Below are 25,938 nucleotides of genomic sequence, written 5' to 3'. Positions count from 1 at the left end.
CAACCAAATAACAACAGCATTACAATTTAAGTGAGTTTGTTTGTTGTTTGGCCTGAAGTCTGAACGATTGATTATCATCGATTCTGTGGAATATATGTACATACTCATACACGTCGCAATCTGATTTCTGAACTAGTTTTTTCATACATGGTTCCATGAATGTCATAGACAAATTCGTTTATTCTCAAACTGTATCACAAAAATTATGAAGGAGTTATTTCTAAATTTTCTGATATTTAAGCGAATAATTTTTAAATTCGACGAAGAGGACCAAAATATAATGTGCAATATAATAGATGAATTAATACATGAACGAGTAGATGTAATCGGCTCGGCAATGGCAAATATTGCTCTGTGCTAATACATACCTAAAATAAACTGAGATGCACTTGAAAGGTTGAACTTTAGTCTGCGGTCCAACTAATCCTCAAAACTTGGACGGACTATACCGAGTCATTTCATGTAAACCACCGTAACGATGTACTTGTCCAACATTACGTAAAGCATTGCCACATTTATGATGGAATCTGTTTATTATTTGATCAAGTTATGGTTGGCGAAAGAACATGCTGAAATAATAAACTGCGGGCTCCTGAACGCCGAGTGTCGTAGCAGAGCGTCTGCATGTGTATGCATCACATCATTCCCCCTACTTAATTAATTGCAACTTACTTTTCATGTTGTTTAGCCTGGTTTGCTGCCCCACATTTGTAAGGGTGATGTGGTGGCTTTTTATTATTATGTAAATATTGCTCTTACACTTCCCATTTTCTGTTTTGCGTAAAGTACAACTCAATGCAATAATGGTTCCTCAAAATATTCGGATCCATCCGAAGGATGCATTCAGTGAATGTTTTTCGTCCTGTGCACAGTCTATCTTTTAATAATAATAAGTAAGTATTTAGTCATGGTTCCAGTCGTCTCTTTGAGTCTGTGGACAAAAAAAAGTATCGATTTCTTCGTGTGCAGAAACAGCACTGGTACGGAGCGATATACTGATAATATTTGTTAATAAAAGTAAAACTGAAGTGATGATGACGTTTATTTGCTGTGCTCACTGTCATTTTATGAGTACACGACGACACAACTCTTGATTTTGTCTTTGTGAAATGCTACAACAATGGGCACCATGCATTACTGCGGTTCGCATTATGTTTCATATTGCATGAAATGGAAGGCACGTTAAAGGCTTTTACTTTTATACGAGAAAGCACAATGTCTACAGACGAATCTTTTGATGTACGTATGCATGTGCACGAGGACACTTTAATATCGCCAGAAGTTTTATACGATTTAATAAAAATGAGAAACAAGGTCACAGCGACACCATCCATCAAAACCTTATTGGTACATTTCTTGGTACTTTTCCCCGTCTCGTTCGTCTCTCAAGTTTATCATGCACAAGGAAGAGAACGTGACTGCATTTAATTTAAGTAAGTTTGTTTTTGCAAAATAAAAACAAAAGAATTGTAAAACCTTGCACGTACCAAAAATGAAGAAATGAAAATTTCCATTTATCGTTATCCATTTATTATGCCCTTCATATCATTTTTTACACGGAACATTCGGAGTATTCTGAAATCTGTTTTCCTTTTCTTCTACTATTCACTTCCATCGTGTGATGTGGTGCATATGGTCAAGAAAATAATTTTATGAATCATTTTAACTTTATTATTCATTTCACGACTCACTCGAAGACTAGTGTGCACATCTTCGGATTATGAACATGACCTTTCCAATTTCTTCCATCCCACAGCAATCTATACGAACGGGTCATATACGGCGTATATCCTTCTACTGGTTGGTTTTGTCAGAAAGGAGAAAAGAAAGCCATTCATGGAATGACCACGCAAACTTTTGTTCACACAGGGAAAGATAGACATCGAATAGCGTATACTTATCGTGTGTCCGGTTATATGGTTCGAGTATGTGCAGAGTTTGATGGTCGTTGGACATGCAAACCAGATAAAAAGAGGACATTATCATCATCCAAGTTTATTGTTTCTTTCTAGGTTTACTTGTGAAAAGAAAACAATGTTTGTGTTAACTGCTGGATAGTCCATTCTTTGATAACTTTGATAATTTGATGAAAACCAACTGAATAACTGGGTTTCAAAATGTACAATAATGCCAAGAGAGCGGTACAAGGTGATGGAGTTTCCTTCCACTTTCCGAACTTTCTCCTTTGAAATCAAATCAAATCGACCAAACCAAGCGTATCTCTTGTGAGAGGGAAGGAAAGCCAACCCGGGTTGTGAGATCAGTGTTGGTTCGGATCTCGACAGGAGAAAACGCGTCGCGTAGTATCACATGTACGTACATGCAGTGTCATCATCGCCATATCACTTCGCCTCAAAGTTCCACTGCGGCTGCTGGCTATTGTTCATCCATAATTACATTTACGCATCAAACTTGATTTTCACAATCTGATCAAAAGAATTATTAAAATAGTTGGACTTTGATTAAATCATAAGCAATTCAATTTTTCTGGATCAGTTGACATGTCTGTTTTCGAGTCTCCTCTCCTTCTGCATGTCGACCACCCACCGTGTACCTGCGAGTAAAGGGCACAAGTGTCCATGAATAAGCCAGTGAAATGGTAAACATGGCGTTGGTGTAGTGCGAAGGAAGACTTTCAAGAAATTTCGCCATTGTAAGAAATAAGATATCACAAGCGAGTCGTAATTGCCTCCTCCCGTCCGTGGACGGACAACAGCAGCAGGTCACCAGACACCGACTTGGTCTTGATTGTGCAACTTTGCCCAACATCCTCATCCCATTCAGTCGACTAGAAAATTAGTCCGCCTCTGCACACTCGTCCTCCTCCCTTCTCATTATTATGGAGCAACAAGGACGAGGTAAACTCATCTCACGAGTCATGTAACATCAACGAAATTATCACCACCTCAAAATAACTTTGAATTTATTTGCACCATATTCGTTTTGGAGTTAATTTGGGTGAGATAATTCTGCATGGCTCGATTATTCTTTATTGCAAAAGCACGTCGTTTAGTCAGATAAGCCAATGTGGAAAGGTCGTCTCTCTTCGAGAAGAATAATAAGATTTGTCAGAGTGGAAAATGGACAAGAGATTTTGACGTGAGTGATTTTCTCTTTCGAATATCACGAGGCAAGGCAACATGACATGTAAATGAAATGCAAAACGGATGGGCTAGTTCCATGGAGCGTATCCTGTTCGAACTTTTCTCGAGGGACATGCAGAGAAGAATATGCGGAATGAATGCGAGCTCATGAATGGTTTTCCTTTGCCAATGTGCATTAGTGAAATTCAGTTAGCCGTGGGAGGACAAAGAGAGAAAGTCGAATCACTCTCACCAATTTCTATTCTTTTTAAACGACTATGAAAGTTGGTACACAATTTATTTGATTTTAGTGCTGAAATTAAATGCTCGCCAGAAGGAAGTCGTCCAGGCACGGTTCGTTACCTCCGGTCAAAGCTCTGTTAGAATAGAATCCTTAAATTGAGAGAGTTCAAAAATTATGTGAGAACAGATCCGCATTATAAATTATGAAATATTTGATCAAAGTACTGTACGCTAAATTTACGTCGTTTTTAATATGTATTCCTAAATAATTGAATTAGTATAAATATACGGGCAGAAGTTACAGGAAATGTGGAAACTTGTTCCGTAAATTTAAAATTATAGCTTTGAGATTAGAGAATCAATGACTTTTTTTTACGTTTTTACCCTTTGCAGGTTTCCTAAGGTATCATCACTGAAATCACTCTGCCATTATCATCATCATCATCATGTGTAGTCGCAATTTGTGCGTGCTTGGTTGACTGTGTATGCAATACTACAAAGTGCATACGTGTGTATACGGAATACGGATGTACGTACATACATAAATGGGACAAATACTCAGCTTGTTGGTATAAAATATTCATCAAAATCTTCCCTTTAGCGGAAGAAAGCAAGAGTTGCGTGTTGAAAAGTAAAGTTGGTTTTGAGTGGTTTGTTTTACTTTTATTTTGACTCTGAACAGTAGTGATCAAGTGTAGCTGGAACACACACAGGCAACGAAAGCTTAAGTGAAAGAGGTTCAAATCTTGTACATACATTTTAGTGTTATGATTTACCCTGCCCATGGACTTTCCTGTTGTTCATACAGAGTCGAGAATATATGTATGTACACATGTACATGCACGATTGTTGGCATAAACCCTGTTTTTAGAGTTTAGTGTAAACCTACTCTCCTGTCCAGATATTGGATAAAGTCCACAACAAGATAAAGTTCACAAATAACAGCGAATAGTAAGCTCATAAAAGCGTTTTGCGAGTGAAAGCACGGTGAAAGGTTCTTGTTGTTGATGATGAATCCTGCCCACAGCGTGTCAAGTCGCCCCGGGGAATCAACTCGTCTCCCATCTCCATGATTATTATGCTGTCTTATCTTCCTGGAAAAGCTTCTTACTTCGCAAGGTGAGTTTAGGTTATATGGTTTTATGCGCAAAAATTCGCAGAAAAACCATTACGACTATATTCTTTGGATAGAAACGGAAACATAAATTTTGCCAACTGAAATTATTCCCAAGTCAGCTTTGTATTTATTATACAAAAAATCAAGTGCTGATCTATGTATTGTACGTTCTTTGGAAAAATGTCATCATCATCATCACTCCCCATTGTTTAGCCAAAATATATGTATGCGTTTCTGGTTCGAAGCAGGAGGGAGACTTTTATCGTTGCGAAGAGGCGAGCACCTCGAAGTCGTAGTAGTGGCAAAAGCATTTGTAAGTCGTTGGCCGGAGAAAGTGCTTTCCTTGGCACTGGTCCTTCTCCTGGCTGTGTGTGCATGGTGGTGAAGTGGAGTGGATGGTGATGAATGGGTTGGACCCCTATTTCCTTCCGGCTCTTGGCTGGAAACCAAACTTTCTGGCAACTTGCTCCCATGAATTACTACCACAAGCTAAGTAGCCGGCTTTTCTGCACATATTTCTTGCAAATGGTGCAAAATTATTGGAAATGTGTTACGCCTCTAGAAAAGATGCCCATGCTGCTTGATAAACTATGCTCTTGAATCTTGTATCTATTACACCCAGAAGAGTAATTAGTGTTCAAGTTGAAAAGTGTAGCGTAAAGTAGCATTACTTGTGCATGCATATACCGAGAGTTCACCTCTTGTGCAAAAGTCAAGGATTATTACACATTTGTATTGTTTACTTTGTTGACTTATGTGTGGTCGTAAATAGCTGTGGCTTTTGATCTTCGCAGAGCTTGGCGAGAGAAAGAGTGAGGTCGGCCGTCTGTGTGGTTCCGGTGTCAAGTCATGTCCTCGTGATGTCATGTCATCTTCTGAAACGATGACAGATTTGTTTTTTATGTGGGATCGAAAAGTGCAATTTCCTGCTATTGCTCCCACACTGACCCTTGACTTTTCTCACCACCATGAGGCCGGGGCTGCTGCTGTGCACGTGTCTACAATCACACGACATGATGACTTCTTGCTGACAATATCACATAGTCACGACGGCTTATAATTATCTTCACGAGGAGATATTTTCTCCATGATGTAATACGTTGGCGTTGAATGAGCTAGACAGTTAAGGTATACATAAGTAGGTTATCGTCACCCTCCAGCTGTGTGATTTCCCAACCAGATAAACTTTTATATATATTTATCTATATTACTTTTATGTGTGTGTGTGCTCGTCGTCCTCGTCGTCCAGTCAATCTTCCCATGCATGCACTTGCTATATTCGCCTTGCAGAATTTATACGAACGACGTGCGACCACCATGGCCACTTTTCAGAAATAAATGTTTTCAGTCGTGCGTTCCAGTGTCATAAGGCGAGGAGAGAAGGAAGAAAAGTCATTAGCCATGTCCCACTAAAATTACATCACCACCATTACATTCTCATGGCAAGGGTGTGCTTGTCATCAGCGCTGCATTGTCGTCATCATCATCACGGATGACAATCAGACCAGTCAGCCAACCAGCGTCGCATCGTTCGTCTTTTCTATTTTCTGCAAGAATCGTGAATCGTCGTGTACGTACAGCCGTGTAGTTTCTCCTGAGGGAACTTTTGCTTTGTGCATTTTCAAAGACTTCTCAAAATCGGGACGACTAATTTACTTTATTTGGCGACCGCTTTATGTCACGGCATATCGTGCACGTCGTGGAACCTGGTCCAATTTTATTTGTTTGAGGAATGTGACGTGGCTTGCACTGACCCTATAATCAAACAACCAGCCGAGCGACATCCTTCCAGACGGGGAAATGATAATTTGAGACAATTTTTTCCCAAAATGATTATTATCTCGGAAATGGAGTGACTGTGTGGGCAGGCAATAGATATACGCTGCATAAGCTTCCAATCTCTTTGCTTTCACTACTTTTCCCGAGCCGAGCGCCAACCAAATCTAATCATGAAGAAGCAATTTCCTCTGAGGAAATAATTTGACGTGAAATTCGTGTCAGAATTGGCAGACTCCTATAAAATGATATGTATTTTTTAAATATATAAAGTAATTTTTTTATGTATTAAAAAATACGTAAAAACGGCATCAAGCGATTTCGTTTACTAAATTTTAAATAAATAAATATTATTTAATAAGGTGACTTTTCCTTTAGTTTCACTTATGCTACTTGCACGTCTTGCCATTACACGTACGTATGTATATATATACGTTGGTGGTTGACTTGTCGGTGCATGAGGCACGACACCAATGCGACATGTTGTTAGATAAGATGCACGATAAGCACTATCATCATTTCCCTTTGTGTCGGGATTTCAAAGAATTGATTTCCAATAATGATTTTTCTCCCGTCGAGTCCTATTTCGGTCGTTTACACATTTTAAGTTCTCATGAATGACACTGAATCACAGCACTATTTTAGCAATTTTGGTTCTACTGAAATAATCCGTGCTTTGTTTTATATTTAAACACTTGCAAAGCCTATTATGGGAGAGGCAAAAAATGCTGTTAAAAATCGATTCACTTTTCTCGTGTAATAAAGATCTATCTATCTGAGCTTCCTCGTGCGGGGTAGATGCAGTTTAGAAAGAGCTGTCACATAAAATAAAGTAAAACATGTAAAACCATGCTGAATCTGGCAGGAGAGAGAAGCAGTCGTGGCAGGCTAGGGTTTTGTGGAGAAAGTTGAGATTTTATAGAGGAGGATCGTAGAGAAAGAGAAAGTAACTATTTATTCCACAGACACAAAAAGATTTGGTTTGCTGATGCGATTTTCTGCGTTGCAATGGCTAAGTACACCCCCCGAATAGATAGTGAATATGTCTACTGATAGGACAGAGCTCGTCTTTTATTTTAAAAATAAATCTGAGCTTTTGCAAAAAATAGATGGGGTGAAAGAGAATAAATATTAGTCGATCCCACGGTCGTGCATGCATTACTTCTTCCAGTGTCACATGCATAGAGTAATTTTTTATCCGAGATCTTTGCAAAAATAAACTTGGAAAGTGTCGGCCTTGAGACGGAACCGCTCCAAGGATTTTGTACCGCCTCGTTGTTCACGAACCGTAAATTTCGTTGACCATGCAACGTTCATCAAGGTTTGAACTCTAATTCATGATTTATCCAAATAAAAAAAGTTCGCCATTTTACTCCTTTAGTTTTTGATTTAACGAGCTACGAAGTGAAAGCCTCTCTGTTTCCCATCCACGTCCACATCAAGTCACACCCGCCGATAAAGTCATCAGATTTTTCTTGTTCTCAAATTATTTAGCAATCACAGCTTTCACGCTCTGCTGTTCTTGCCCCATTCATTCATGAATAATTCATTGCCAATCCAATCAGTTTATAACTACGACAATGCAACGACTGATTTCCAACTCAATTGAGACTAGTTGGATGCATAAAAGGCGGAATTCGTGGGATAAATTGACTCTCGTTTAACCCACATTTCTTAAATTGCAGGAATTCTTAGAGCAGAGCTTAATGCGTAACTGGAATCAAATGGTCCGAAAATGACAAGCATCACAGATCCAGAAGAGATTGGCAAATGGCTTGACCAGAACCCGACCTACTTTGCGTCATATTTTATCAAAAAGGTACTCCAACAAATATTTAGCACTATTCTAACGCATTATTCGAGTCGAGTAATTTCAGGCCGACATTACGCTCATCAACCGATGGCTCACAGAACACGGCTACGTTATCTTGTGCGAGGGCAACACTGGGAGAAAGTCTCCAGTTCTGCTGGGACCACCCTCTGAGCGTCGTGGATCTCGTTCGACATGCTCCTCGCGACGCGCTTCGGGCGCTTCCTCCCTCACATCCGACACACTCTCGCCCACCAGCCCCCCCGAACGAGGGTCAGACTTCCTCTCCACCACCACGACGACAACCACCACCCTCGCCAACACCTCCGACGATGATCACAACAATGGTGAGACTTTGTAACAATTTGACATGCACCAAGAAATAGCCCTTCTACATATGTCGATGCTCAAGATTTCCTTCCTTATCTGCCTAAAAATAAATGAAAGCTTTCGCGAGGTCCGTTTGAACGACGTAAAGATCCTGCTTATCCATCGGTAGACTAACCCCGAACTACGACGATACTGATTTTATGATTACGAATAGTAGTTGGATCATCTGACTAAAAAATTTAGTAGCGGGCTCTGACCCTGACTCGGGCTGAACACATCAACACTGCACACTGTAGGTTTTATCTAAATGGGTGTGTACCACTCTTAATTTCAACTTTTTACAAAGTTTTCATAAAATTCAGTCCTTCCGTTCAGAGGTTGCAAAGTCAAGCAGATGAAGAAATTGGCCAAAGTAGTTTCTCTCTCGGTGCAAGTTCATTCAAGCTGAGAGCTGACATGATGGGGCGACACTTGGGGTATGCAAACTACAGTATGACGATTAACAAACTTGTTCTTAAGTAAATCAAGCACCGAGTGGAGCAAACTTGTCTGACGAAAGAGTTAGTTATTAGGGTTTTGACAAATTCATGCAAATTGGAACGAAAGATAAGAAAACGATGAGGATGACGCAAATGTTGATGACAAACTATTTAGAAGCTCTGCTAACTTTTCTAATGAGACATCAATTAAGAGTAATAATAATCAGAAAGAGTTCATATGATAATAAATTTATCACACATTTTTGCAGCTAGTTTTTTCAAACTAGGATATTTGAATTTTTGAATCAGATCCATAACGTTTTAAATACGGTTGAATTTTTTCCACATAGCTTGTTTGATAATGATAAGAAACTTGACAAGTTTTGTCTCCCCAAGTTTCTCGAGAGCTGGAAATGTAATAAACTTAATGAGTATAAATTGGGAGGCGAGAGTTTAAAAGTTTTAACGAGGAGGTGGAGCAGCAGCAGCAGAGGAACAAGGAGGTCGAAGGAGGATTTCCATCAAAGTCGATTAATTAGCAAAGTCGGTTGCGGTGGAGCCTGCGACGGTGGTTATTTTGTCGCCACCGATACTGAGATGTGTTCATGCAGTAAAAATGTTCAGGTTGACTTTGGAAGCTGAAATTCATGTATCTGATAGACTGCTAGATATGTATGCATAAGACCAATAAAACCTCTACGTCAATCGCTGATTAACTCCATGAGACGTAACCTTTTCGAGGACCTTGACTCGTGACAAATTTTGTCAAATTTGGAATAAGTATATATATCATAGAAAGTCTAGAAATACAAAATAATAAAAGCGTGTACAAGCTTATTTTGCTACCCACACTCAATATAAGTAGTAACTATCCAAAAACCTGCCGTCTTGGCTTAGAGGCTTGACCATCAGTGTCATGACTCAAAAAGCCGAGAGTTCGATTCCTCTTGAGTTGTATTATGCAGCAAAAATGTGGAACGAACTGGTATGGAAATACAAATTACTGTTCGGTGCCGGCAGATAATCTGCATAGGATTGTCTGGCCAAATCCTAAGATAGTTAAATATCTGCTGAATCGTCCTTGTAATCTATTGAATATCTCCTTATTTACATCCTATCCTGTTTCACCGTCCACCCCAATTTTCAATTTCAATAATTACCCCCTTTCCTCTACAGTACCTATCCTAGTAAACCTGACATGCCAGCCCTAACTATACCTTTCCTTGTAGTTGTTGATGTCAGTATCTATCCCTGTCTTGGTATTGGAAACGATGTGGCTCACATATCATATACCGCAGACGTTAAAGATTGAACAGAACAGAACAGAATTAATTAGTGTTGCTTCAAACAAGCAAAGTCTCAATATTTGTTATTTAGCGAGGGGAAGCGGACACTCGTCAAATCTTTCCCAATAATCATGTCTAACGAGGCGAGAGAGGAATCCAAATCAGCGAGATGTACAAATATATGTGGTTTGAAGTAGGATCCCAATTTGAAGCCGTAAATAGGTAACAATGCTAATAATCAGGTTATTCATATCCCCTGGCAGCCATACTCGAGCAGAAGATGATACGACGCACGTAGGAAATATAAGTGCATGGGCGTCGCGTTATGAAAGGGGCTTTCTTTTGCCAGTTAAATTACACGTAAGAAGGAATGAAAGAGAAAACATGAAACGGAGATAATAGCTCATTTGGCTTTGTTGAGTATGCAAATAGCCCGAAAAATGTGGATTTCGGTTGGAATCCTCCATTCAAAGAGATAAGAAGACATTTATTGGAATTGGATCTAGACCGATGTTCTCATTATTCCAGGGTTTACTTTACTAGGTAAATAGCCCAACTAGTCGAGGAAATAAAGGAGAGATTTGCAAATCTGAATAACTTCACAGAGACTGCAACCGCATTTTAGTTAGATAAGAGAAGGAAGCACTAGATCACCAGAATCAATAATGACAAAATGTGGCTACATATTTTTTGTCATAATCATCACATCATTGATACTTCAAGGAGGACGTTGAGATTACCTTGTCCCATTTTGTAATATATAAATTGGTGCACGCAAAATCATCGGCTTCCTTGAATATGCATGTACATAAGCACATAAGCTTCTTGAGAAGTAACTCGTACATATATTACTGCTCATTATGTATATGTCAGTAGTGCCGTTATTATCAAATATATCTTGTAATATATGAATTCACCTTTAACTATGACTGACCCCATTCCCACTTGCCTTCATTTGTCGTTGGATAGCTGGGGCGAAATTTGAAGTTGAGTGAATTCGAGTAGAATTTGTTGTCGAGATTCTCCAGGGAGTCCTACATCAGGATGACGATGACAGATATGTACAATTGTCGAGAAGCGAGGAAGGAAAGATCGAATGGAGATAATCAGATTCTTCACTTCAACAACTTGCTCAAATCAAATCATGTCCAACGTCTGAATGACTGACTTCGAACAAATTGAGCCAGTTTCAGTCTGGATCCGGTCGAACGTTTTTGTTGTCTGGATGGCAATTTTGCTGAGTGGAGGCTAAGCATGTCGCATGCGTGTCCGCTCAGACCGTAGAATCTTGACGCAACGTCACTATGATCCTTGAAAGATGAATGTTTTTGTGGTATTGCTGATTCGTTAGTAGTGATTAAAATTATGAGTGGAACGCATATTCTTTGAAGGACCTCATGTTTACGTCATTCAAATTCATGAAACCGCATAGCACTTTCTTGCAACTAATTTAGCAGCGTTATAAATAATTACTGTTTTGTATCACTACCGGACTCATCAAATTCTCCGGTAGTTCATCTTCATAAATATACATGTTTAGAAGTAGCTGGAGAGATGATAATAAAATGATGGATGTGATTAGCTGCAATAATGATGTTGATTTAGTGTACTTGGGGTTATATGCGATTTTTTGAACACTTTCGCTATCATTTTGCATATCCGCTCCGGTTTTACCAGATACGTCGTGTAGATTAGTTGGTAATCATATCCCTTGCTTATCTTTATCTTGTTCTCTTCACTCCAGCTGAAGCTCACTCCAGCACGATAATATTTAGTATATCCATATCGTCATGATTCAAACTTAAAAATGACACTGACACAATGAGGGTGCGATGATGATGGTCACCAGCCATCATCTTAATGGATAACCATCAAAGTTTGTTATGTTTATGTGTTCACTTTTAACTTGGTGAAGGGTTTCCAGAACATTGGATGATAAGCATATTTAGATGAGATTATCTACACAGCAGCAACTCGCAGCCTTCAGATAAAGCACGATCGTTATTCGTTACCCAAATGATGTTGAATTTATAGAGTCATGGCAGAATTAAGAGATCAAGTATGTATTTATATGGGTTTGCTGAATTAGACTTGCTAATCTTGACCTTTCACGATTGCGAGGAGGGAATGATCATGTCCAAATTGTATTTTATATTCCACAGGAAGCGGAAAGGCGCATCACTCAAAGAAAACTCTTCGCAATGATTTTGCACGAGCAAAAAGTCGGTCCGTGTTTCAGAATGAAGAGTCGTCTCTTGGTCATCACACCCCCGCGTCACTGGCATCCAGACGCTCTTCTTTGAAGGATATGCGCAAATATACATCCTTACCACCCAACTCAATTAACATCTTGTCCCTTCTTATTGAATCCAAGGTAAAAAAAAATTGACAAGTCGGGACGATATTTTTGGGGGGAAGCGAGATTTTAATAATTGAAAGCATGTCATGTCGGTCGATCCCAATTGCAGGTAAAACTACCACGGTACGCTTCAAAGCACTTTGAGCTGAAGAGGGAGCTGAGGAGATTCGATGATCGGGCCTTTTTTCTCGACATTGTCAAAGACATTGCAAACGACCTGGACCTTCGGAGCTTGACCAAGAAGATTATCGAGAATGTCACCATTTTGCTGGATGCCGAATCTGCGTCTTTCTTCATTCTGCAAGGGCCGAGAGGGAAACAAACCCTTGTGTCAAAGGTAAGAAGGTATTTACTATCTATGCATTCATAGCATGCATGTAAAGACGGGAGATATTTTGTAAAGTTTTCAAAAAAGTTTTGAGAGTTTACAATTTTTTATTTTTAACATGAAAGTAAACATGTTTTCAAACTAAGAGTGAAAGCATTTCCGTGTTAAAGTTGGAAGGGAAAAGATTATTGGGTGAAGATTTTTCTAGCAAAGGAATCGAACCACGCAATAATCTTGAAAAGTTGCTAGAAGCGAATTCCGAGAATCGGTCTAAAGTCTCGTGTGTGTCTGACCATGCAAATGGGTGAAAGTTCGGTTTCTGCAGCTACTACGGTTAAGTTCAACTACTTCTGGATGGTCCTCTTTTTACAACTTTTGCTACTCTGCATAAATCAATGGTCGAGGGCATATTTCAATAATAAATCCCTAAAGTTTTGTCAAATCTATTTTACTTATATCCCTAGTGCATGTAAAAAAATAAGTAGAAAATTTCAGTCTTTCTTGCGTAAAGTATAGATTCATATCATATTTTTTATTTATTTACAACACATGTAATTAATGCGACGAAGCTTGAAGGAAGGGATGCTCTTTCCAAAAAGAAATTCACTAGGGTCGAAGTACACTCATGACTTTGTAGTAAATTTTTATAGCTCTTTACTTTTATACATTCTATTATGGAATTTCCATAATTATAGCCGAGGCAGAATATTATGTACTGTGCTGGTCACCTTCCATTTTATAAAAACTTACTGTTTCGCAGGTGTGGGATGTTCCGATCGGAAGTCCGTGGACACCATCCGCCATGGAGCTGGACGGGGTGGAGGTTGGAATGGGGGCAGGGCATGGAATTCTCGGATGGGTAGCGGAGCGTGGAGGTCAGAAGAAGTCTGTCTGTATTACATAGATAATTCGAATATTGTAGTTCTGAGTTTCCAGAATAAATTACCTTTGTGGACATTGAAAAAATAAAACACAAAATTGTTGTCCTCTATTTCACAGAACCAGTGAACTTGGAGTCTCCCACAACGGTACTTCAAGACCCACGGTACAAAGTTGGTGCCCACCCACCCACTCATTCCCTCTTGGCCATGCCGGTTCGCAGCCCAGGAGACGAAGAGGTCATTGCAGTGGCGCAAGTCGTCAACAAAAATCAGTATTTTGGAACTTTCTCTCTGGACGATCAGAAGGTATAAATCTATAAATCGAGTGGTTAGACTGCTAATTTCAAATACACTTATTTTTTATAACGAGAGAATGAAGCATTTTTATACGTGTACAGCTTTTAGAGACATATCTATCTAACTAACATATCTATCTAGCTTTTAGAGACATATCTGCAATTTGTTGGAATCGCACTGACCAATGCTCAGATCATGGAGGCCACAAGAAGAGAGTACGATCGAAATCGGGTAAGCGCATTTCACAAATATGTACGTATCTTGTACCTCGTCACGTTTGTGCTCGATCACATCGGATAATTATCAAACTTAGTATTCTGCCCCTGTTCTGGGTATTATTTGGTCCAATTTGTTGTCTATTTGCAAAATATATCTATACACACCACACTACCAACACCAGAGTGCAGTGATTAAACCTTTTCGCCTTCACTGCTTGGAGAAAGTGGGAAAGCAAAGTGAGAGCCGAGTCGAATAACAATCAATAGCAGTCCATGAATTCTGTGCGCTTGATATGGCGTCGCTTTGTGTCAGTTTGTCCCATTCTATTTTCCACGTAATTTCTTCTAGAATCGTCCTTGTGCATACGCACATTACTTTTCAAATGGTTAGGCAAGCCAATTGGATATATGTAACAGGAAGGATCCCAATGTGCTCAAGAATGGGATATTTATGTATATATACAGATGTATTTATACGTATGTGGCTGAAACCTCCATCTTTTTTGATAATGAGTCAATTAAAGCCAAGCACTAAATCACGTCTCAAATTCCAATTCCAATCAGATTCCAATCTGGAGTGTCTGGAGGATGATGTTTCTACTGCAAAGTTTGACAACCACATTGCGTATAGTGTAGTACAAATTGAGAGCAGTCTAACCACATTGCACGGGATATCGCAGTCATTTTTGCAATCATTTTTGAAATTAGAGAGCTGAAATTTTACCAACTTCTGCTGACTGTGTTGTAGATGCGCATTTGAACCGCATAAATAACAATATAACAATATAAATAAATATGTTATGGAACGAGTTATTAAAGAAAACCCGTGATGGTTTTGGGTTTTTGATTTTTTATCCCACGACAATTCAATGTATGAAATTGAAATTTTTGTGATGATTTTTTTGATACAAAATTAATTGGAATCCGTCAATCCGGAGTCGAGATGATTCAAATTTCTATTAAATATGTACAACATTGTGGTTCATGTTTCATATAGATTATTTATTGCGTTGCATTGTAAATTTTTTACAGAATTTGCTGGAAGTAGTTCACGACCTGTTTGAGGAACAAACATCCTTAGAATCCGTAATTCTAAAAATAATGCAACGTGCACAACGCCTCCTGAAATGCGAGCGTGCCGCAGTCCTGCTTCTGGACGAGCATTCGAGTGAATTGTCCAAGGGTATAAAATTCTCCAAACTTTTTGAGCTCAACACGCCACTGAATGGTCACCCTACAGCAGACCTTCAAACGATGATGCAAACCACGTAAGCCTTTATAAATAAATGACATGAAAGGAGGAGGTATGTTGCCCGTGTAATTAATTAGAACCCTAATGCGAGCTTAAATAATCCATCAACTGTAGCGATGCCGGAAAAGTTCTTGATTGCCAAGCTTCAGGGAATATGATGCGCCTTGCTGAGCAAGTTGTGAGCTCTGGAGAGGTGATAAATATTGCTGAGATTGTGGAGGTGGAGCCCAGCGGCTGTGGGGACAACCTCAGGTCTCTCCTCGCTATGCCCATACGCAACAGAAATTCCGAGATTATTGGTAAAAATTTTTATATTTTCGTCCCTTCCCTTTCATGTCCTTTCAAAAGGAAAAAAATCTCATTGCACAACGAGTGTGATTTGGGCATTTATTGGCCTGATGAGATTTTATTGATGACACGCGCGTCGTGGTTCGTGGTTGTTTAGTTCAATGGAAAATTTAATCCTTATCATTACCATCTCATCTTGAAAAGTCCTTGATTGGCGAATCCTTATTATTGCTTTTTAATAACGAGACGCCATTTGATTCTTGGAAGGAATGAAAGGACTTGTTGTGCTCATATTTCTTTTACAATCTATTAAAAGCTCTGCTTGATTAAATATTTGCCAGTTATATAGCTGATAAATTCAAAGGAAAAGTAATTCCAATTTTCTTCTACCTACTCAAAAATTAGAAGTTGTCAAAAGTGGAAGGAAGAAAGTAGGCTTATGAATAAAGCAAAAAAGGAGCAGCAGCAGCCTTTCAAATGGAAAGCCAGTGACGCAGGAATGCTAAAAATGATGTTTTTTTTGGATCACAAGATTGACCCAAAACCTTTTGCAATACCTTTTGCTTATTATGTAATGAATATGTGTCGCAGTTGTATATAAAGTAACCAAAGAGCGAAACTCACTGTTTTTCTATAGGAGTCGCAACGATAGTTAATAAACTCAACGCCGTGCCCTTTGACGACCAGGACGAACAACTTTTTGAGGCGAGTTCTCAGTGTTTGTTTTCATGTCATGTTTTGAATCCATCTTTTCCTTTATCTTCCTGCTTCATGCTCAGGTCAACACGGTCGCAACAGTGGCCAAATATAGTTTCAAAACATGCAGAGGCTTGTAAATATGCATGTGTACTTACATGTGCGCAATAGAAAAAAAAATCATGCACAATCCGCAGCCGTTGTCAAGTAGTTATTAAGAAAGTGCATGTCCCCACCCAATCTCTCATTTCTTTCAAAACACGTCCGGTGGGAAAGTAGTGATATAAATAATTCCTTTTGAGGACGATTCATCCCCTCCTCATAAAAAGCTCGTTCAACTAACTCTGACCGAGATGATGCTAGCATCCACTCATCGCTTTTTTTTCCGTGGGCAGGGCAGGGAATCTGAGAAGAAGAATGTCCATATATCATCTCTTTTTCGACGAATGTTGCCAAGCTTAGCTGACCTCTTTCATGCCGGTGGCTGATGTTCATAAATATATACTTTCCATACTTATCCTAACGAATCCTAAGAGTGGCGGGATTAATGGTTATTAAATCAGAGAGCATGTAATTTCTGTAATAAGCCATGCTTGCGAAGGTAACAGCTGTGATAGGGAGATTTGTCATTATTTGTCAATTTATACGTCCGTGTGACTAATCATAAACGCCATCACAAATTTGGAATAGCTTATTTCATTAAAATTTCTTTTGAACAGTTCAGTCTACGCAATTGGACATTAGCTTAAATACTTCCTAATGAAAATGCTTACAGCATAGTGATCCATCCAGTCTGAGGAGTTTTATGCTTGTTTATACTAACTGGAGAGAATATGAGATGTACTTAGCGTTTGAGAGGGTCAAAGACATTTTAATTTGATGACTCGTTTGTTGATCCCCCTTCAAAATATTTTTATTATTCGTGTAGGCATTCACCATCTTCTGCGGACTTGGAATCTCAAACACACTCACGTATGGGGACTTGGAAATGGCGATAGCACGGCAGAAAGTAGCTATAGAGGTAAGAAATTTTGTGTTACTTAGAAAAGTTTCCACGTAGCTTGATAAAATTAGAAGGTTGACTTTAATCTTTGACCTCTGGTCTTTGGCAAGGGCCAAATTTTTAACACGGTGTGAAGTCTGTTGTTGATCAGAGTTTTAAACTCTATAGTATACATGCATACGTAGTTCAGGAAGACGGACGAACGGAATGCTCGCTCAAAGTAGCCAACCGCTAAATGAATAGAAAAGGACAAATGTGTTTGGCGTAACACGAAGGAAAAGTAATTAAGCGTAAATTTCGCAGAATAAGTATTAAATTAAGATTGAGAGTGAACTTCGTTTGCTATTTCTCATTCCTTGATTCATATTTGCATACAGAAAGTGTATCGCCTATGCGTAAATATGTAATCCTTTTGTGTACAAATTAAATGCGGGCTTAAGAGAAGCATCGCTAACTGTGTATATGTATTTCCTTGTTCCCTGTTTAGTTCTATCCACACTTAAATTGAGATTGACTCAAGATTTTCACAAACTAAATAACGAGAAGGGACAAGAACAAAATGGCTTTTCGAGTGGCAGAGGTACATTAGTTCGAGTAGAGTTGGCGTGGGTTGACGTTAGCTCATTATCATGCTGGGAAGGATTTGCCCTGTTCACATTGAAACACTTATTGTGTGCAGAGTTGGATGAAAGCGAAAATAAACAAGGAAATCATGGAATCAAATCCTTTTAAAAGTTGTTGTCTAAAACAGTTTCAAGGAGACGAATGTATGGGTACAATAATGCACAATAGAGAAACAGGGTTCAAGTAAACTTTATTTCAGTAATTTGAAAAGGTATTTATTAGAAACGACAAGCTTGTCGTAGGGTTTTAGCAATGCCAAAATAATTAATAACGCAATTTTATATCAAATTTTCACTTTGCAGGTGCTATCTTATCATGCAGCAGCGTCTATTAAAGATGTGGAACTCCTGTTGGTAAGTTGTACATAATAAATTTATCCATTGATCCAGACAAACGTCATGCATTATGCATACATGGATGTGAACTGTGTGTATAAACACAGACCTGGATGGAGTTGATAGGCTGAAGATGAGGCTGCTTTGCAGAGATGTTAAAAAACCATGAGAAAATTAAAATTTCATCCGTGTATTTATAAACATCCTCCAATGAAGATGAAACCAAGTAGGTTAGAGTTGAGGGTCGAATGCTTGACTGACTGCGCGAACTCATTACTATTATAAAGGAGCTATTATGGGTACTTAATTCCGAAATTTCTGATATGCCCATGTGGACAGAGCAAAGTAAGTAATCCAGGGAACTTTAGCAGCAGGTTGGTTCTCCCAATTCTAAAAACTTGACAAGTGTACAAACTTTTAGTTTGCGAGAAAGAGTAATTTCTGGGAATTAGTAGTTGCCACTTTTATGGGCGAGTGGAACATGTTTAGTGTCTCGAGGGGAATTAATCCCAGGCTCATTTACAACTTTATCATTCCTTTCCCTCCTCCCTCCATGGATTACAAAAATTGTTTATAAAAAATTCAAACTTGGTCTGTTTTCCACAAAAAGGATGTTAGGTTTTTGCAAGTACACATTGCATGCAGGCGATTTATTAACAATTCATATAAAATACTAAAGCGTATTGAGTTGGTTGGTTAATTGGGTTAATTATGGTTCAAAAGTTGTGCGTCTAATTTATTCTCCGCATTTGCTGTTTTATTTTGCACTCTTTAAAATTTGATAAGTTTTATGGGACCGCAAATTGCGAGGAAAGTACTACATAAGAAAGTTTAGACGTACAAATGTACAAAGAACGAATTGTACTTACTGATATTATTACATGTATTAGTCTACTTCGGAAATATGAACGCCTTATGTTTTTACATATATAACAGTTTAAGTTACATGATAAATGTTGAATAGTAGATAATATTTTAACTGGTTTGCGAATTACACCTATAATTTGTTTTTCTTCTCTTCTTTCAAGACAACAGTTTTTAGCCAATGTAAAATTGTGTTGTAATGAGTAGCCAACGTGAGCATTAGATATGTAGAAATATAGGGAAACATGTATACACAATAACTAAATCTTGTTAATGATGCGTTAAATGCAGGGTCGTGAAGTACCCGATGCGGATGAACTGGGTCTGGTGGGCTTAGATTTTGATGATTTCTCACTTGACGGGGACACCATGGTTCTAGCCGGTATGTAATGTCTTCTAGTACCCTCGTGGCTATGGGGGTGACTCACCCCCACTTCCAAATAAAAATACATTTTTACAACAGTGTACCATGCACAATTTTATAAAAAGCACATATAATTTTAAGATTGCTTTCATCCTACTTCTACAATAACCGTATTTTATTTATTTTTGATTTATGTCCAACCCAACCAAATCAAATCTGACAGCCCTTCGGATGTTCACGGATCTATCCCTTGTATCCAGGTTCAAGATGGACAATGCTGTAATTACGCTAATCCGGATGTAGTTATTTGCACTTGATTGTGCGTATTTGAAAGACATGTTATTTTTATCCAGACGTTGATACGATGGATTCTAACAATACAACGGAACTATCGAGACGTCCCTTATCATAATTGGAGGCATGCATGGAATGTGTGTCAAGTGATGTTTGCCATACTCACGGTACTGCAAAAATATGCAATATCCTGATTCGAAAAGTGCCTGAAAACTTATTTTATTTCTTCCACTCCCAGAGCTGCGAAATGAAGGACACGTTTTCAGAGTTGGAAGTTTTGGGTAAGTGTAATAAATAGTAAACGGTGTAATGCTGATGGGAATAGTAATCTTGATCTGCACAATGGAAATTTTTCACCGATACCACTTGATTTGCGAAATTGCAATTCTAGAAAATTCACAAAACTTACTCAATAATATGCGTTGTTCGGTTCATGATTATCTGTACTTATTTATTTGTAGGAATGTTTGTCGCTTGTCTTTGCCATGATTTGGATCATAGGTAAAGTATACACATCTCATATAAACTACTTATGTACTATTTATATTTTAATATATTCAACTTTCTAGAGGGACTAACAACGCGTTCCAAGCTAAGTAAGTGCATTTCGGGGGTGGAGGCCGGAAGTCATTTAAAAGTTATTATCGATCTGCCCGTTAGTTTCCGGGTTCTCCATTAAATTGTTTACGAGTAATTTGCCGTCTTCATGTAGGACTGGGTCAGCCCTGGCGTTGCTTTATGGCACTCAGAACACAATGGAGCAACATCACTATCATCATGCAGTGATGATTATAAACAGTGAGGTAGATACATACAGATATAAAAGTTTTAAGGATGTAATAAAATCAGGTGCATTTTACCATCCAACTTTTATAATTTTTATCAAAGGGTCACAACATCTTTAGTGGACTAGGTTGGCTTTGAGCATCAAATTTATTACGTCACTTCAAGTGAAACTGTTTCAAATTTCAAATTTTCTTTCAGGGCCGGAAGACTATTCTCGAGTCATGAATGTCCTACGACAGTGCATATTGGCGACTGATCTCACGACTTATTTTCAGTACTAACTGATCCTTATATTTACAAAAATCATGATACATTTCAAATTTACAACGTATCAATATGGAAATTTCTAGGCGCAGGTCGACATTTTTTTCGCTTGTATCAGAATCCAGATACAGTTGGGACGAGGAGGGGCAACGAGAAACGCTGCGTTTCATGCTAATGACCGCTTCAGACCTTGCAGCGTCGACCAAACGATGGGAAGTACAACGTCGAGTTGCCGAGTTGGTCACTGCAGAATTTTTCGCACAAGTGAGTATTTACAATTTATTTGGTTCAATAAATGCATATTTCTGCGTGCTCCAGTATAAAAAAAATCTGGCAAGTCCGTCAACCATTGTCATCCTTTAGTCAATCGCGTTAGGAATTTAAATTGGATTTGTGACCGAGGAAGAGCAAATGAAATTGGAAGTTGCAATAATAAAAATATAATACAATGGATGCATAAATAAAATAGTAGTATTTGCACTTGCGAGATTCTTGAGTTGCATTGGAGTTTAGCTGAATATGAGAATCGACGATGAACAAGGATTGTACTTTTTCTCGGTCGATTGTTCCACAAAGGAGGTCATTTTTACAACAAAAATAAAGTAAAACACTTTTTAAACTTATCCGTCGAGGTCAAGTTTCTTTAATGTCAAAACCATGATTTATTAACGTGGTCTAGATTTTGAGCGTGCTGCATTCCATTCCAGTCCATTAGGTTGGTGGCAGGAAATAGACAGTTTTCTTGAGAGTAAAAATCACCATGATTCTGGTTTCACCACAATCACAATCCTGTACTGTAGTTGAAAAGTGTGGAGCTGGATGAGCGGATTTTTCCACCCAACAAAGCTTTCATTCCGCATTTCATTTTGCTTTCTCTCTGGGGCAGGAAAGGAAGGAGAAAAGATTGAGAAAGAGTTGGTGGAGAAAGTTGGTGGATTTTCATGATGTGATGCAATGTGATTCTTGGACTTATGTCGGTACATATCTAACAGTGGGAGGGGACGAGGAGATGTACATTCAAGTACCACGAGTGCCATGGTTAGAAAGGATTTCCCTCGAGAGTTGGCTTATGATTTATGAACCTCTACTATTTTTAAACGTTGTGTGTAATTCAATTGTCTCATCATGGCCCACTTACTTGCTTTTTGCCTCCACTACGATACAATCCAAGGGGAGGTAATTCACCCGTGTTGTTGGAGCGGATGAGGCGCATTGTCCCAAAAAGAGGAAATACTTTCCTTGGATAGTTTTTTGTATGGAGGACACTTCTGGCCCGGAAGGAAAAGTCAGTTGCTCCTTCAGATAAGATGAGATTAACTTGGGCTGTCTGTCTTCGTCACATTCATCCAGCAAAACGGAGGAATGAAAGCCAGAGAGCATACGTACGTACGTATATATTTATGTACAGTTCCAGAAATTCGAGATCTCGTATTTACGATCTCGTATCTTCTCCCATAAATCTAAGCCCTATTCTGTCATTGATGTGATACGTACATTTTCCTGCACAATTTTCGTTATCATGGATCGAAGATTGAAAATGTACTCACATGCTTGAAAATAAAACGCATGAAACTGGAATTTAAATAAAAGTAGCACATCCTATTTTCATGTCGTAACTTTCTTTTATGCATTTATATACATATGTACTTAGATACCTACGGCGCTGGTCGTTTAGCTTTTTCGAAATACATACAGGGTGGTTAAAATGTCACGCTACAATGGGAAATTTTTTGATGGGAAAAACCCCTAAATCTCCATTAGTTACAAGATTTTGGATTGAGATTTTAATAATTATTATCAAAACTGATGGAGCATTGATGACGAAATTCTTAAAATGTTGAATTTTAGCGATAAAATTTCGGTAACTAATGGAAATTTACGAATTTTCCCCATCGAAAAATTTTCCATTGTAGCGTGACATTTTAACCACCCTGTATATGTAAAATGATTTCATGGATATGTGCAAAAATGCAATAAAGTGTTAAGTTGTGCGAAAGAGACCTACGAGAACGTACATATTTACAGCTCTCGCCATTGAGAATTGAGAATTTTCTAATAATATTACTAATAAATAATTTAATCAAACATTGTTGTAATTTCATTGAAAATGGAATTAGAAATGGTTATTTCTGCCGTTTTGATGAAAGAATTAAAATATCCATGCTTTCTTTCCTCCAGCATTATTATTGCTGTTAGTATTCTGTCAGTTGCAGGGCAGATTTGCCACAATATAAATAAGTACTTCTATCCATCCGCTTCATTCGTAGCAAGTCTGATTGATGTATTTGGGACTCAAATCAATGAATGCAATTTGAATAAATTCAGAGTCAGAGTACAATGTATTATTGTTAGCTTATGTTTGTGTCATACGATACACGTACTACAAAATTATATACATATGTCTACGTCTTCTCTATCCACTGCAACGACTTGCAGAATACGACACTAATAACTAAGTATTTCAGCCAATGAAACCTTTCAAATAATTACGATTATTTTGTCGTGCTGCTTTTTTGGGGCCTTAGCAAATATGGAACAATGAAAATATGCATATGAAACGATTCAAGACTTGTAAAATGAGCTGTGCACAATTTATTTTGCATGTTGGGGTTATTAATTCTGCATGCATATCATCTTTCAGGGCGACCAGGAAAGAAAGCAGTTGCAGATAACTCCTCCAGCATCAATGGATAGAGAACGAGAACATGAATTGCCTCAGCTACAAATGCGATGGATTTCTGACATTTGTCTCCCGCTTTACCAGGTTCGGTTGCATTTCGTTTTTCTCGAGGTCGTGAATTAGTTGTGCAAATCAAGTAATAAATGCTAAACGTGTAAACTTTCTCCCCATGCTACAGTCCTTGTCAGACATGAACCCAAGATTTGGCGTGATGCGGGACGGGGCGAGCGTAAATATGAAGGTGTGGGCAAAATTGGCTGGAGTTGACATTGACGACGAAGATGCTTCGAAGGCTTCAAGCTAATTTTGCAGGAGTCTCGAAAACCTGAGACTTCACTTGGAGCTTATATTCTAAGATTTGTTCTGGAAGTTGAAATTATTAATCAAACTCGAATCAATTTTATTGTGTGTAGTGAAATGATTTCACTGAAATCGGATTAACCGAACCCTTATTTTGTTCCCCACCATGCACATAAACGACAAGACTCCCGACTGATGAGATTTTCAAAGTACAACATTACAACCATTTTTATTTGTAATTATATGAGAACATTATATGATTACATTTAAGCATTAGATTTAACTTGTGGGATAATAATAAAAAACTATTAAACTCCATTTCTACATGTAAGTACGTGTGCTGATGTGTACGCATGTACATATGTAGCACAAATATGCACATAACGACTTTCATCGCACTTCTTGTAATATTGTAAGCATGAAAGTACATATACGCAATATATTACATACTTTATTAACAGGAATACGAAATTGTTGTAGCAAAAAATATTTTACTGGAATGCAATAAGTATTTTGACGTAAATATTTCCTTATAAATCTTGCTGAACATCTTAATATTGGAATTCTTCTTTAACCCTAACCTACCACACTGTTTTCCTACAATAGGGAGGAGCACAGTGGTATGCGAGGAACTTTTATTCTGAGAAACAATTCTGGCTTCTCTCACCCTGCCTCCTTTGCAAGCCTATGGAACTTATATACCAAACTCCCCTTAAATAATAACTAAAGATAAGTTCGAATTCAGCTTCCCAATGCAAAATCCCACCACATAAAGCTTCTCGTCTGCGTTTTTAAGGTAACTTCTCGTTGACACAAATAATGGGAAATATTGTAGGAGCACATTTTTTCTACGTAAAAATTTGGGATAGTTAAATGAGTTAGCAATACATATTTAGCATTTAGTCTGGGTCTTCGGTTAAGCTTAAAATTCAGTTATAGGCGTGAAACACAATTCTTCTTAATGAATCCGAGGATTGCACAGCTTGCATTCATATTTATGTAGATACTTACACAAATCTTGAATCGTGAGGGTTTTAAAAGTTATAATCGGCAATGACCTGTTGAACAACATGGTTTACTAATACGTAATCCTGCGCTAATCAGCACGATGTGATGTCATACTCATATGCATTATCGTGACAAATTTAGAAGGGATAAGCAATAATAATTACGGCATCTCCACTACTGTTATGCCCACTACGACACATTTGTACAACATGCATTCAATATGGTTTCATTCCTTATTAATTATCTTGAACTAAATAAAGGGTGACAAATATGGATGAAAATATGTCATTCATTAACTACGCGTATTCATGATAAATACGATCTATGAAATGAGAATAGTAATCCAAATTTAAACGACAAATCTAAACGACTGAACATCTTGTGACAAAATAAACACTAAATTGCATTGAGCAATCCCACACAGTTTATGTAACTACTCCGACTCGACTCTTTGTGTCGTATTATTCTTACTACTGACTTGTTTTTAAACGGCTGAGGTTGATAACCACCTCAAATGAATGAGTATTTCCATAAATTACCCAATAATTAGTCCAAGGCCCGCACACAGACATACAAACTAATACACATTCGGTCAGAATCAGAGCTATGATGGTAAACATTAGTTGTGAGTATTTGTTTTATCCAAGTGACATAACACATGCTTGAATAATTCTTTTTATACGTATCTGCTAGTCATTTCCTTAGTTTGTTTTATTGCAATTTGATACTTATTACATAACAAGATTGATACATATACACAAACGGAGAAGAAAGGAAACATATTTAGGTATTCCTTTTTCAATTTATTTTTATTGCCCGTTTTCGGTGTATTTGATTTGATTTTGTGTTTGATTTCGTAACAGCTCAAACATAGATATGCACATTTGGCAAGAAATATTGAAAAATTGACACATTTTCAATTAACCAACTAAAACACAATTACATTGGATGGACGCATGAATGAATCAAGATT

The 25,938-nt window shown here is 38.1% G+C and overlaps 1 protein-coding gene across 2 annotated transcripts; it reads left to right on the top strand.

Annotated features, from left to right (window-relative positions):
• The first annotated feature begins 2,279 nt into the window (after nt 1-2,279).
• Nucleotides 2,280-24,275, top strand: LOC110844269 (dual 3',5'-cyclic-AMP and -GMP phosphodiesterase 11A). 2 transcript variants are annotated; one of them, XM_035846088.1, is made up of 27 exons: nt 2,280-2,858; nt 3,720-4,277; nt 4,354-4,445; nt 7,905-8,038; nt 8,097-8,376; nt 12,287-12,498; nt 12,593-12,820; nt 13,572-13,686; nt 13,811-13,998; nt 14,131-14,220; nt 15,240-15,475; nt 15,574-15,758; nt 16,385-16,452; nt 17,372-17,464; nt 18,373-18,423; nt 19,561-19,651; nt 19,857-19,912; nt 19,987-20,094; nt 20,166-20,208; nt 20,389-20,428; nt 20,497-20,523; nt 20,640-20,730; nt 20,816-20,840; nt 20,912-20,987; nt 21,064-21,241; nt 23,619-23,741; nt 23,836-24,275. In XM_035846088.1, the coding sequence occupies exons 4-27, from the start codon at nt 7,955-7,957 to the stop codon at nt 23,959-23,961; spliced, it is 2,814 nt and encodes a 937-aa protein (XP_035701981.1). In that variant the 5' UTR covers nt 2,280-2,858; nt 3,720-4,277; nt 4,354-4,445; nt 7,905-7,954; the 3' UTR covers nt 23,962-24,275. The 2 variants fall into 2 exon arrangements, with proteins under 2 accessions (XP_035701981.1, XP_035701980.1); XM_035846087.1 differs by having other exon boundaries at nt 3,720-4,445.
• Nucleotides 24,276-25,938: the final 1,663 nt, after the last annotated feature.

This window comes from Folsomia candida, unplaced genomic scaffold (assembly GCF_002217175.1).
Source record: "Folsomia candida strain VU population unplaced genomic scaffold, ASM221717v1 Fcan01_Sc001, whole genome shotgun sequence".
NCBI lineage: Eukaryota > Metazoa > Arthropoda > Collembola > Entomobryomorpha > Isotomidae > Folsomia > Folsomia candida.
This window is presented reverse-complemented; position numbering and strand designations above follow the sequence as displayed.